At 45.8% G+C, this 14,005-nt stretch overlaps 1 protein-coding gene across 1 annotated transcript in view; it reads left to right on the top strand.

Moving 5' to 3' along the window:
- The window catches only part of FAH (fumarylacetoacetate hydrolase), a 30,959-nt gene extending 17,456 nt beyond the window's left edge, over nt 1–13,503 (top strand). Inside the window, exons 9-14 of the mRNA XM_083586855.1 lie at nt 574–704; nt 1,599–1,674; nt 7,628–7,674; nt 8,410–8,511; nt 10,767–10,884; nt 13,171–13,503. Coding sequence (XP_083442981.1) covers nt 574–704; nt 1,599–1,674; nt 7,628–7,674; nt 8,410–8,511; nt 10,767–10,884; nt 13,171–13,247 — 551 coding nt within the window. The 3' untranslated portion in view covers nt 13,248–13,503. The remainder of the gene's footprint in view (nt 1–573; nt 705–1,598; nt 1,675–7,627; nt 7,675–8,409; nt 8,512–10,766; nt 10,885–13,170) is intronic.
- The last annotated feature ends 502 nt before the right edge of the window (nt 13,504–14,005 follow it).

Genomic DNA, 14,005 nt, shown 5'->3' with positions numbered 1-14,005 from the left:
TCACACCTCCCTTTTTTGTATTCTAGTTCAATTGATTATTTCAGCAAGTCCTTTCCCTTCTTGTATTTATCTTATTAATTTATCTTAATATATTGTAACTTTACATTCTGACCTGTTAACAATCCATTCTTCCTTAACCCTATATAACATTACTGCAAAAACCACTTCATTCCAACATCCTTTTAGCATTCCTTAATTTTACAATGTTTCTGTAGATAGTCTTTAAATTTCTTCCAATCTTCTTCTACTGACTCTTCTTCCTGGTCTCGGATTCTGCCAGTCATTTCCGCCAGTTCCATATAGTCCATCACTTTCATCTGCCATTCTTCCCGGGTGGGTAGATCTTGTGTCTTCCAATACTTCGCTATAAGTATTCTTGCTGCTGTTGTTGCACACGATTTCTGTTCTCATCCTGAAGCAAAGTTCTTAACCCGAGGTACTATTTCTGGGTTAGCAGAGACTGTAACCTGAAGCATCTCTAACCTGAAGCGTCTGTAACCCGAGGTACCACTGTGTATCTGTATCTGTATCTGTATCTGTATCTGAATCTATATCTCTTTCCTTGCCTCCTAGCACGTGACATTCAGAAATGGGAATATGTCCCTCTGGGTCCATTTCTGGGCAAGAGTTTTGGCACCACCATCTCTCCGTGGGTGGTGACTATGGAAGCTCTGATGCCGTTTGCACTACCAAATCCTATCCAGGTTAGCAAAAATGATCAGATGTATCCCATGTGACTTACAGGGAAATATATTCTACATGACTTATGTGGAAACAAGGCTACTTGTCAGGTGGGTGGGGCGTACATAAATAACAGAGATGTGCATGATTCCCCACCCCCAATCCAAATTATGTCCCGACCCAGCACTTCAGAGCACCCAGGGTTGAATGAAGCATTAAGCAAAATGAGCACATGCTTAGGGCATCAAGGGAAATGGGGGGGGGGACACACCACAGAAATTTTTCTTTGCCAGATTTTGCCACCATTTTCTATGGCGCAGTTGAACCAGGTTCCACAAAAAAAGATCCCACAATATGTGCATTGTAAGTTCAGTGCAACAACAACAAAAATGTAAAAACAAGATTCAGTCGTGCTGAACTTTGTAAAATAATTTCAGAAGGCAGTATTTTATGGTTTATTGTTGTTTATATTTTGAATTATATATATATATGGGGGCACCAAAATCTTTTTAAGTGCTGGGGGGCTCTAAAGGATTTAAATCCAGCACTGGGAGAGGCCTTGATCTGACCTGGGGACAACCCGAGTGAGATACTGGCTCCACCACCCTTGGGGTAGTGGATGGCAGAATTTAAAGATTGAGCAACGAAGGAATCCAGTGCAACTTTCGTGCTAGCAGAAGCTTGGTGCACAACAGATGGTTCTTGTGCAACAGTGGATTTAGTTGTGAAACAGCTTGCACTTGTGCTTCACCTTGTGCAACATCATCCTGCCAGCACAACAGGTGTGCCACTAAGGGACTGTAACCTAGCAGTACGTTGGATGCAGCCCTCTGTTTTCACTTCAAAACTGATAGACACTCAACCACTTGAGTCTGCTATTATACAGGGATATGTGACGCTTCTTTTGCTTCTTCAAGGATCCCAGGCCACTGCCCTACCTCTGTGATGATCAGCCTTATACTTTTGACATCAACCTTTTCGTTGCTATTAAAGGTACTCCCTCCTATGATACAATTTCATTTCATTCAGGCTTGCGGAGCTCCAACATAAGGAAAAAAATTGGGAGGCCATAAGTAAATGATGTATTAAAAGAGTCAAAACGCCAACAGTACTCTGTTAAGCTACTAATGCCCTTCTATTCCGCCTTGTTTGTAAATTCTAAGAAACCAAAAAAACATAGGTGAAAACCTGCTCCATGATATCAGGAGGCCCTAGGTAAAGGTAAAGGGACCCCTGACCATTAGGTCCAAGTTGTTGGATTAAGCCCATCAATCAGAGGAATTTGGCCACTCTCCAGGTGCCCGGCTTGATTCCATGTTGACCCCCCCGTCAACGACTCCCGGCAAGACAAGGCGAGGTCTTTATCGGCCGATCCTTCTTCAAACGTGAAAGAAGAACACAGCCACTCCTCCTCCCTCACTCCCTGCCATCCCCAGGGAGGGGAAAGAGACAGACAGAAATGTATTTACATGCCTTTATTTCTGTCTTTCCTCAGTGCAGAGAACAACATGTCTGCACCCTCTGATACCCAGCTGCAGAGAGAGAAACTCCACCCATGTACTTCCAGTACAGGGTCATGTGACACTCTGAGCTAACATCCGGTGCTCAGAGCACATAATAGACTGTCCCTGGTTCCCACGGTACAGTCCCATAACATAAACATCCTGTTTGGCTTTCCAGCCATCTGGAGCACTCAGCAGCATTGCTCCTTTTTCGTAACAACCTCCCCCAAAAGAATCAATGCATGTTGCGGCAAGCAAAGCGTGATCCAGAGAAGAAAACAAACAGCTGTTATACACATAACACTCCCCTGTTGTTTCAGTTCCACCCTTGGAACTACCCGCCACTGGTTTTCCCAGTGTACCTCTCTGGTTGTCTGGCTTCCAAGGAATGAGTGCATCTGCATTACCTTGGCTAGCAACTCTCTGTTGTGTCTTTGTCTCTGACTTAGACACAGCTCCAACCTGTCCTCGGTTGTGTACAACAGCAACACATGCAACAGCTAAATTAGCATACTCTTCTGAGTACCTTTTGGGTGGTTCACCCTTTGTGACTCTCTCAGACCTGCGTATGAGGTGCTGATCCTCTCTGCTCACTGGTTCTGTCTCAGGACTCTTAGGAGAACCAGTTCCAACAGCAAACAGTGGTTCATCCTTCACCTGTGAAGGTCTATCCATTGTGTGAGATTTCCTCTCAATGACTGTGACAACAGAGCTGTCTGAGCTATCACTGTCACTCTCAGTACCACTGTACTCTGTGAAATCATCATCATCATCTGAATCGTCCTCTGTGGGAAATGTATGTGCTATCACTCTCTCCTTTTCAGGAGCACTCTCTAGAAATTTTGTGAGAATCACCTGACCAGATTCAGACAAAATTACTCTGTAGAGACCCTTTTCATATCCCACAAAAATGCCTCTGGCATTCTTTACTCCACCTGGAGCTTCTGTCCTCACATGAGACCCAAAAACCCTGAAATGGGCAACAGAAGGTTTTCTCCGGAACAGTTTCTCAAAAGGAGAACTTCCCAACTCTTTCGAAACCTTCCTCACCCATGCATGACAAAACGACATGAGTGACTCCGCCCAGAACTCATGTGGCAGATGTGAACTAAGCAATTGCGCATTCATTCCCTTTTGCAATTCTTTGTTCACTTTTACACAAACACCCCTGTTCCACGCTTCCGCTGAAACAGCAATCTTGTGTCTGATCCCCTTCTTCTGCAGGAACCTCTGGAAATCCTGTAAAAGAAAAATCTGTTTCTCATCTGTCAAAAGACAATCAATGTTAGCATCATGCATGTCTTTAACCTTGTCACAAAACTCTTGAAACCTTTCCAAGGCTTCCTGTGGTTTCTTTAACACATAAACCCAGACAAAGTTAGAGAAATGATCCACACACACAAGATAATATCTTGCATTGCCTCTAGATGGTTCTAGAGGACCAATCACATCAGCATACACCCGCTGAAATGCTCTGTCGACCCTGGCCACCTTCTTGGCGCTTGTTTTGGTCACACCTGCAAGAGAAATCATGTTAGACTCAGAATTACATTCCATGTAATCACTTTGGTCAAAGTCCAACAAATACAGTCCACCTTTCTGTCTGGCAGAAAGATATAACTCTCCATCTTTGAAGATCTCGCAGCTCTTATCATCATAGGACAGTTTCAGTCCTTTCTTTGCAATCTGCGAAACACTCAGCAGATTGAACTTCAATTCAGGAACCAAGTAAACATTGTGTATTGTCAAGTTCAGACTCTTAAGATACACAGATCCAACCCCAGTCGCCTCCAGCTTCTGACCGTTGGCTTGTTCCACAGCGAAGCTTTGCTTCTTAAACGTCGAAAAGAGTCCTCTGTGTGGGGACATATGAACCGTCGCTGCAGTGTCGATAATAAACGCGTTCCCAACATCTGGCGTGGTTCCTTTCGCCATCAAAGCCCTTGCAGGTTCCACCATAGGCTTGGTATGACCTTTGCCTGACGCCTCAGGCTTTGCTGAGCGGCCCTTCGCTCCTTTCGGCTGGCGTGGCTTCTTGCAGTTCCGCTGAAGATGCCCAGCCTGTCCACAATTGTAGCACTGTACAACGTTCAAAGCTACAGCATCCTTTCCAGTAGCCTCATCGGTGGGGGAATTAGAACTCCGTTCCTCCCTCCCCCTGTCCTTTACTTCCAGTGCAGCATGCCGGCTGTGTTCATCCTGAACCACGGCACTCAGGGGCACTCCCCCCTTCTTGGCATCCATGCTGAACTCAAGTCTCAGCTCTCCACTCTCGAGCTAGTAAAATCCCAAAAGCTCCTTTTGAGCTGTCTTTCTGCCTCTCTCAGGCAGGCAATCTCCATGCTATCTCAAAGTCAAAACAACTTTCGCTTTCCCGGCTCTGACTGAGCCAGCCCCAGGTGTCAGTAGTTTTCCACTGCCCTGACTGTCGTTGCTTTGCAACCTTCCCCGGGACGGGAATCCTTATCTACCACAGGAATTCCTGGAATGCAAGCCTTTCTTTCAGAGCTTGTTTTGCCAAACGCAGCTCTCGTGAACCAGAGAATTAAATCAATCTGCATTCACACTTTTAGCCCGATATTCAGCATACCTTTTTGGGGCTCCGTTGCTTTGAAAACACCCCCTCTTGGGGCCAGCCGTCTGTTCAGCTTCTGGCTGCAATTTCAGACGTTATCTTCTTTCCTTGGTGCAGAGGATGGCACACGATCCATCAACCTCTCACCTCTCATGCTGATTCCCATGGATCAGATAACCAGCAGCGTCTGCTACCATATGTTGGATTAAGCCCATCAATCAGAGGAATTTGGCCACTCTCCAGGTGCCCGGCTTGATTCCATGTTGACCCCCCCGTCAACGACTCCCGGCAAGACAAGGCGAGGTCTTTATCGGCCGATCCTTCTTCAAACGTGAAAGAAGAACACAGCCACTCCTCCTCCCTCACTCCCTGCCATCCCCAGGGAGGGGAAAGAGACAGACAGAAATGTATTTACATGCCTTTATTTCTGTCTTTCCTCAGTGCAGAGAACAACATGTCTGCACCCTCTGATACCCAGCTGCAGAGAGAGAAACTCCACCCATGTACTTCCAGTACAGGGTCATGTGACACTCTGAGCTAACATCCGGTGCTCAGAGCACATAATAGACTGTCCCTGGTTCCCACGGTACAGTCCCATAACATAAACATCCTGTTTGGCTTTCCAGCCATCTGGAGCACTCAGCAGCATTGCTCCTTTTTCGTAACAGTGGCCGACTCTGGAGTTGTGGCGCTCATCTCGCTTTATTGGCTGAGGGAGCCGGCGTACAGCTTCCAGGTCATGTGGCCAGCATGACTAAGCCGCTTCTGGCAAACCAGAGCAGCGCACGGAAACGCCGTTTACCTTCCCGCCAGAGCGGTACCTATTTATCTACTTGCACTTTGACGTGCTTTTGAACTGCTAGGTTGGCAGGAGCAGGGACCGAGCAACGGGAGCTCACCCGTCACGGGGATTCGAACCACCGACCTTCTGATCGGCAAGCCCTAGGCTCTGTGGTTTAACCCATAGTGCCACCCGCATCCCTCTACCAGGAGGTCCTAGAGGTGCCCAAATGCAGAGTGAAGAAAACCTCTCAAAAGATATAGCAGAAGATAGCATCTTGATAATACTTTAGATTAAAGTTGCCTTTAACCAGGCATAGGCAAACTCGGCCCTCCAGATGTTTTGGGACTACAACTCCCATCATCCCTGACCACTGGCCCAAAACATCTGGAGTGCCAAGTTTGCCTATGCTTGCCTTTAACTGTTATGCTACATCTCACAAATAAAAGAGGAAGTTTTCCTTGAAATAAGAAACGAATGGCAACTCTAGCACATTAGAGTTCTAATACGAGAAGTGCGCTCCTTGCACAAAGGTTTCTTTATTTAATTCCTATTTCACCATCATAAAATTCCTGCATAGACAAAACTCCCCTGCAGAAATTAAGATGCAGTTGATACGGAAAAGTTCCACGTGGTAATTGTATCTATCAGTTTTTCAATCTGTATACCCCCGTGCAATGGCTGTTTATGGTGGTGGAGCAACAGCAGACATTAAGCCCTCCAGCACACCAAATAGATGTTGGGACTACAACTCCCATCATCCCTGAACATTAGCCATGCATGCTTACTGGAGCTGATGGGCGTTGGAGTCCAAGAATATCTGGAAAGCCACAGGTTCCCCATCCTTTATCCAAGCCATCTGTGATGTTCAGCCTTTTGTGCAAAAGCCTGTTATACGCAGCTTTCCAATTTGCGCTCTCCAGTTTTTCCCTCCCAGCTGGGTTAATTACTTTTTCCCTGCTTTTTCCCCCTGCAAGAAGTATCCAAAGTAGCTGATGAACTGAAGATAAAGCATAACACAAAACGTTAGCAGAGTTAAAACAAACAAGAATATTAGATCAGACATTTGAACCAGAGAGCGATAAAAAGCTAAGAGGAACTACCAATTAAAGCTACGTTAAACTCTCACACCGGCTGAGGGTTTTCTTTAGATCTCCCTTCTCAGCACACACTCCTAAGATATCTCTGCAAGGACAATTTCTACCTTGGAACAGAAATAGGGAGTAAATTCTATGGCAAATCCTAGAGGAAAAGGTTTATGGTTTTGTCGAAATGTGCAAGACTCTCTCTGTGTGTAAAAGGAGTCAAACTCCCTTGCTTGAGCAGTTTTATGACAGGAACTGTAAACACCTCAGTCTGTATTCTGCTGGAGTTGCACATTGCCTTACTGTAAAGTTGGATTCTTGCTGTCATACTTCCACCACGGTGAAAAGATTATGGACAAAATGAACAAGTGAAACCTCCTCTATAAGGTAAAGTAAAGGACCCCTGGATGGTTGAGTCCAGTCAAAGGCGACTATAGGGTTGCGGCACTCATCTCACTTTCAGGCCAAGGGAGCTGGCGTTTGTCCACAGACAGCTTTCCAGGTTATGTGGCCAGGATGACTAAACCGCTTCTGGTGCAACAGAACACCGTGACGGAAATCAGAGCGCACGGAAATGCCGTTTACCTTCCTGCCACAGTGGTACCTGTTTATCTACTCGCTCTGGTGTGCTTTTGGACTGCTAGGTTGGCAAGAGCTGGGACAGAGCAATGGGAGCTCACTCCATCGCAGGGATTTGAACCGCCAACCTTCCGATGGGCAAGCCCAAGAGGCTCAGTGATTTAGACCACAGCGCCACCCGCATCCTCCTCTGTAGTACTGAGATTGGAAAAGTATAAAGTTGCACCTAAAGTGTGTTGTCCAGAAAGCCGCCATCCAAACCTAGGGATTACCCATCCCTACAAATATCAGACACAGAACAACTCTCACATATTTGCTGAATCTATATTTATGTTGACTGCAGATACTTGGACACAGGTGATGGTATTTAAAACACTGAGTCCTCACAATCCTCCTTACTGCAAACTTATTGATTTGTTTTCAGGAGATGGAATGAGCAAGCCTGCTAATATTTGCCGCTCAAACTTTAAGGTAAGAAATGTTTTCTCTCCCGTGTTCATGGTGTTTTCGGCTGAGACAGGATTTGAAGTGGGCACTGCTACAAACCTCATACCAGCCATTGAGCCACATTGTCACCTGTTGAGTGCATACGTACGTATGGTATGAATGGCGTAAAAGCAGAAAGGGGAGGCTTCTGAGAATCTCAGTTAGTTAGTGGAAGTAAAATTCTGTTTTCTGTGTGTGTGTTTTCACAAATGTTAGGTATGCATGTATGTTATGTGTGCATATTACGGTACATTACATTACATTATGCTTGTTATTTTAATAAATATATGCATTTATATGCACACTTTACCCTAGTTATAAGCATTTTTGTACACATTACTTGGCTGGGGAATTGCATTACAAAATCCAGAAAGTGCAAATTTTGAAGGATGGCCGTGTTTCGGTTTGTGCATTGTTCTTGGGAGTGCCAGTTATATAGGTTTATCTCTAAATGCAAACTGAATCTAATTTCTCCCCCATCCCTAAGAGGAGCTCACTAACAGAGCAGGTGGTTTGCATGCAAAAGGTTTTCCGGTTCAATCCAAGACACCTCTATTTTAAAAGGACCCAGTGGTGGGGAAGATCTCTCTGGCTGAGACCCTGGAGAGAGCTGCTGGCAATAAGAGGCAGTCGTGGGCTAGATGGAGAAACTGCTTGACCTTGTATAGGGTCAATGTATCTCCAACACTCTAAAACCCTTTCCTCTCTTTTATCTTGCAGCACATGTACTGGACCATGAAACAGCAACTGGCTCACCATACCATCAATGGCTGCAACCTCAGACCTGGAGACCTCCTGGCCTCTGGAACTATTAGTGGGCCTGTAAGCATTTAATTATAGGGAAGCGGGTGGCGCTGTGGGTTAAACCACAGAGCCTAGGACTTGCTGATCAGAAGGTCGGCAGTTCGAATCCCTGTGAAGGGGTGAGCTCCCGTTGCTCAGTCCCTGCTCCTGCCAACCTAGCAGTTCGAAAGCACGTCCAAGTGCAAGTAGATAAATAGGTACCGCTCCAGCAGGAAGGTTAACGGCATTTCCGTGTGCTGCTCTGGTTCGCCAGAAGCAGCTTAGTCATGCTGGCCACATGACCCAGAAGCTGTACTCCGGCTCCCACGGCCAGTAAAGCGAGATGAGCACCGCAGCCCCAGAGTCTCAACAGGACCTAATGGTCAGGGGTACCTTTACCTTTACCTTTAAGCATTTAATTAACCATACCCTGATTGGTAATGCATCGTATTTGCAATAGAGATGACAGGAAGCTCCACCAAATCTAGATTTTTAATCCGGATACAGAGAGTCCAGTACCTGTGAATCCACTGGGTCCCAGGCCATGTCTGATCCGAAACAGATCCAGATAAGATCTTCTTATGTTTCCATGCACACCAGGGTTTGGCGGTGCCCCCTTCAATATTAAAAACAGCTTCCTCCTGACCCATCCAGTATGAATTACTGGAAGTAAGGCAGCTGGGTGATGGCTGTAGCAGGTACCAAAGCCATAGATGGTTGCCCATGCTTGGCACATCAGAAAAGCTGGGAGCCATGGGAAATGCAGTTTTCATATTTCCCAGTGCCCCTGGACGCAGTGTTTGTGTAGTCCAGGCTTTAGGTGTCATAATCAAAGCTGGATCCCTCCTTGCTGCCCACCACCACCTGCCTCTGGTGCAGCGGTTCTCAATCTGTGGGTCCCCAGATGTTGTTGAACTACAACTCCCATCATCCCTGACCACTGGTCATGCTGGCTAGGAATGATGGGAGTTGTAGTCCAACAACATCTGGGGACCCACAGGTTGAGAAACACTGCTCTAGTGGGAGAGGGGAAAGGGTGGCAGCAGTTTTCCTTGCACAGTGAGAGAAACATGCTGAAATAGGTTTGTCTCCTGTTTTGTACTTGATCAGGCACCTTTGTGGAAGGCTTTGCTCTGTGTTGTTTTAACAGACTGTTCAGAGATTTTAAAGGCATTAGCTCTAAAAAAAACAAAACACCCCCACAAATGCCCTGTAAGCAATTGCATCTCCCAGAGAATAAAGGATTACATTATAGCCAAGTGACTAAGCCGTAGCACGTCAGCGGACTGGATCAATCGCTGTTTCTGGCAGAGATCCACTCTTTAGGATCCAAGAATATCCTTGATTTCCTTTAGCCCAAGGTTGGGGAACCTCAGATCTGAGGGGCAAATGCAGCCCTCCAGGATCCTCTTGCCAGGCCACATCCCTTGCCAGACTTACTTTGTATTATCCTGGTGTATTTTGCCTGGTTGGAATATATTGGCAATGGATCTTCCTTGCCTGGATGAAGGATAGGTGTGTGGGTGGGTGTTTGTAAGTGTGTAGAAACTAGCTTACTGTCAGGCTCCGGGGACTCGACTTCCTCCCCCCCTTTGGCCGTAGATAAGCAGGACAAAGCAAAAAGAATTGCTTACCATTTAAAGAATCTTTAATGATCACAGCAAAAGAACAAAGCAGACATTCTCGGAGTGAAGGTGCTCCCCATTAAGGTTTTCACCCACTTTCCCCCTAGTCACTTCCGTGCCTTGCGACCTGATCTCGCAACCACCGTGCTTTTTGTATAGCCACCTTATTTGCTCTACATGACCTTGGACTGATAGGCTGGGCACTTTCCAGTAAGAGAGTCTGTTAGCTCTTTTTCTCCTAGTTCTTCTTCACTTTGCTGTTCAACCCCCAGTTCGTCCCAACTTTTGTCTTTGGAACTATGCCCCTCTGCAAGCCACTGTTCCAAATCTATACTGCTCCACTGCACCTGGGTAGCTTCAGGATCCTGGTCAGGAGCAGGGAGAAGGGGAGGCGCCCACCATTCCTCACCAGAGCAGTACTCCTCAGCCTGGTCTCTGACCCTTACTACACCTAAGTAAAACTTGCATTCATTGCTCCATCCCTTTTTCTCTCTGGGCCTGTCCACTCCTGACATGTGGCTCTTGGAAGGTTGCCCCCAAAGGACTGCAGCCATGGACCTGAATTTAGTTCTCCACCCCTCCTTCAACCAGTGAGTCCAAGATGTACAGTAGCAGGACATCCGCACAGAGAGCTGATGCTACATACGTGTTTTCAATTTCTGCTTGAAGGATCCCGAGAACTTTGGTTCCATGTTGGAATTGTCGTGGAAAGGAACAAAAGCCATTGACCTTGGTCATGGCCAGTCTCGTAAATTTCTGCAGGATGGAGATGAAGTCATTATAACAGGTGAGTGTGTTTGAGGGGTAGGATGAGATAGAGTACATATCAGGGTCAGCATGAGACTCCTTAGGGTAGTGATAAAGTGGGATATCAAATCCAAACTACTCTTCTTCTTCTTCTTCTTCTTCTTCTTCTTCTTCTTCTTCTTCTTCTTCTTCTTCTTCCTCACACCCACACATACCCCACTCACACAAAAAAACAAATCTCGCTACAGCCAACCAAAGACATCCAATCATACCCTAGGCCACCCCCAACCTCTCTCATCACCAAGAAAATACAACAAGCAAATACAGTAGTAAGAGAACCCACACTGTGACGCTGACACAAAACCCCACACATACACTAAGAATAAGAATAGAGGCATTGCCACCCCACCCCACTGACCATTCCCCCACCCCCCTCTTTTTTTCCTAACCTAACACTGTATGCAACACTAATGTCTCACAACAAATGAAACTGATCTGTAGAAAACGCTACTTGAAAAAAAGAGAGAACACATGTATCTTTGTAAACTAAGAAATCTTTAATAATAATAAAAATTATTATTTTTTAAATGTTCCATATCTGAGATGTAGAGCCAAATAGCGAACACAGCTAAGCGATGCCAGTTAATCTCAGGCTGATGGTTGCTGACCTGCTTATGTGAATTTGTCCTGCAATCTCCTTCAGTCCATCGCTTGCTGTGATATCCGTGATGCCTCTGGCACAACCAAGAGTGATCCTTTGCTCCTTGGCTGCCAAAAGCATCACAGTCTGCTTCCTACTGGTGCTATTTTTAGCACACCTGGAAGCATTGATGGAGGAGGCAAACAGGACGTTTTCGGGAGTGCTCTGAAGCCCCGGCGCATAGGAAATCACTGAATATGGGTTAAAAAATCCCAGGGGTCAGGATTTGCCGTGGACATGCTGCAAGTCCCTGCAGGCCACCCCAAAATGTTGGCCACAGGCAAGGACAAATCTAGTACAGTGGTACCTCGGGTTACATACGCTTCAGGTTACATACGCTTCAGGTTACAGACTCTGGTAACCCAGAAATAGTGCTTCAGGTTAAGAACTTTGCTTCAGGACGAGAACAGAAGTCGTGCTCCGGCGGCGTGGCAGCAGCAGGAGGCCCCATTAGCTAAAGTGGTGCTTCAGGTTAAGAACAGTTTCAGGTTAAGTAAGGACCTCCGGAACGAATTAAGTACTTAACCTGAGGTACCACTGTAGGAAACTAATGAAGCTTAAGCTTAATGACCCCTAATTCCTCACACACACACACACACGCACACACGCACACACACCCATAACTTGAAAACTATAAGGCATAGGAAATATTTGTTCACACTGGTGACTTTGACATGCGAGACAAATCCAGTACAGGAATTTTAATCAAAATCTGAGATGCAGTAGTTAATTTAAAAAAATAAAATGGGGTGATCTATCATGAAACAACCTCACTGAAAAAGATAACTGTGTTTACCCTGACCTGGTTGTGAAGGAGCCCCCATAACAGTTCAGGGCCCCCAAAATGTAGGTCCGCCACTGGCCACAGATTAAACAATACAGTGCTTGATGGACCTATCGTTCTGACTTGCTGAGAGGCAGTTTCCTGAGTTCCTAATAGTTTTTAAAAGGCGTTCTTTAACTTTCCAAAAAAGGGCACAACAAGGACAGTAGGAACATGAGAACTGCCTTCAGCCAGGCCTGACTGTTTGTCCGGCAAGTTCAGTATTGTCCACTCCGACTGGCTTTTGCACATATGATGGTTTGATTAATGGCCTTGATAGCTGGTGCCAACTAGCAAGTGCACATGTCCGGTTAGGAGGAAACACTCTGGCAATTCTGAATGTTGCAAGAAAATGCTAATTCATGTTTGCGCTCAGAGAAGGCGGGAGACATACTTGCAGCCGCCAGGCCTGAGGTTGCCTGCCCCTGGTGTAAGGGAAATTGCCCATAAGCACATATGGAACACAGTAGGTGCCCAGATAACCAGTAATGCATTTCTTAAGCCAGTTAGCAATAAAATAGAATTGTTGCCAGAAGAGCCTTTCTGAGAAGAACAAAAACAAAATAAGCACTCTGGCAGACAACCTTGGGAAATTCCTTCCTCGGCTGTGGGGCCACAATCACAAAGGCCCTGCTCCTGCCTTTGGATGACTTCTTTCCATCATTGGGCTACTTATCTTAACAAGCGAGGGAGTTTTTTGTGTGTCATATGTTCTGCAGTTTTCCTCCATCATTTTAGTACATTTTCCTCAATCTGCTTTTAACAGTTATCGTTTCCTGTGTATGTGCTTTCTCATCCCACAGGCTACTGTCAGGGAAGTGGTTATCGCGTTGGCTTTGGCGAATGTTCCGGAAAAGTGCTCCCAGCCAGACCTGTCTGATCGTTTTCTTTGGAGGACATCCCAGAGGGGAGAAAGAGGAAGAAGGGACCCTAAATGTTCTCTCTTTTGTTTTTAAAAAATGTATTTCTGACTTTGCTGTTTGTGGGCATGGAGAAATTGAAGATAACACTGTTAGGAATCTCTCCATATTTCTAAAATGCTGTGGAGGTTTCAAAATCTATGGAGAACGCTTAATTGTTGGCATTTTTACTAACAGTATTTTTTAAACAATAAACAGTGAATCTAGTTGTCTTCAGTGCTGCATTCCATTAATATCAATGTGAATCTGTTTGAGAGGCGATTTTTGTGACAGAGAGTGGCATTTTCTGTACCACAAATTACCACATAGCTCCAGTGGCCGTTTTTATCTGTAAACTGGCTAGAAGAGGTGGTGCTTCTGAGCATTTACTGACTGCTGCTGTAAATAAGGATGCTAATGTGTGTTTTTTTACATGTTTCCCTCTTGTATACCAGAGGTTCCTGTCAACCTAGCAGTTCGAAAGCACGTCAAAGTGCAAGTAGATAAATAGGTACCGCTCCAGTGGGAAGGTAAACGGCGTTTCTGTGCGCTGCTCTGGTTTGCCAGAAGTGGCTTAGTCCTGCTGGCCACATGACCCGGAAGCTGTATGCCGGCTCCCTTGGCCAATAAAGCGAGATGAGCACCGCAACCCCAGAGTTGGCCACGACTGGACCTAATGGTCAGGGGTCCCTTTACCTTTACCCTTTATGCCAGAGGTGGATAGCATTTCATACATCTG

This window comes from Podarcis filfolensis, assembly GCF_964270895.1.
Source record: "Podarcis filfolensis genome assembly, chromosome: 14".
Taxonomy (NCBI): domain Eukaryota; kingdom Metazoa; phylum Chordata; class Lepidosauria; order Squamata; family Lacertidae; genus Podarcis; species Podarcis filfolensis.
Note: the sequence above shows the minus strand (reverse complement) of the source record. Positions and strands in the feature narration are given on the sequence as shown.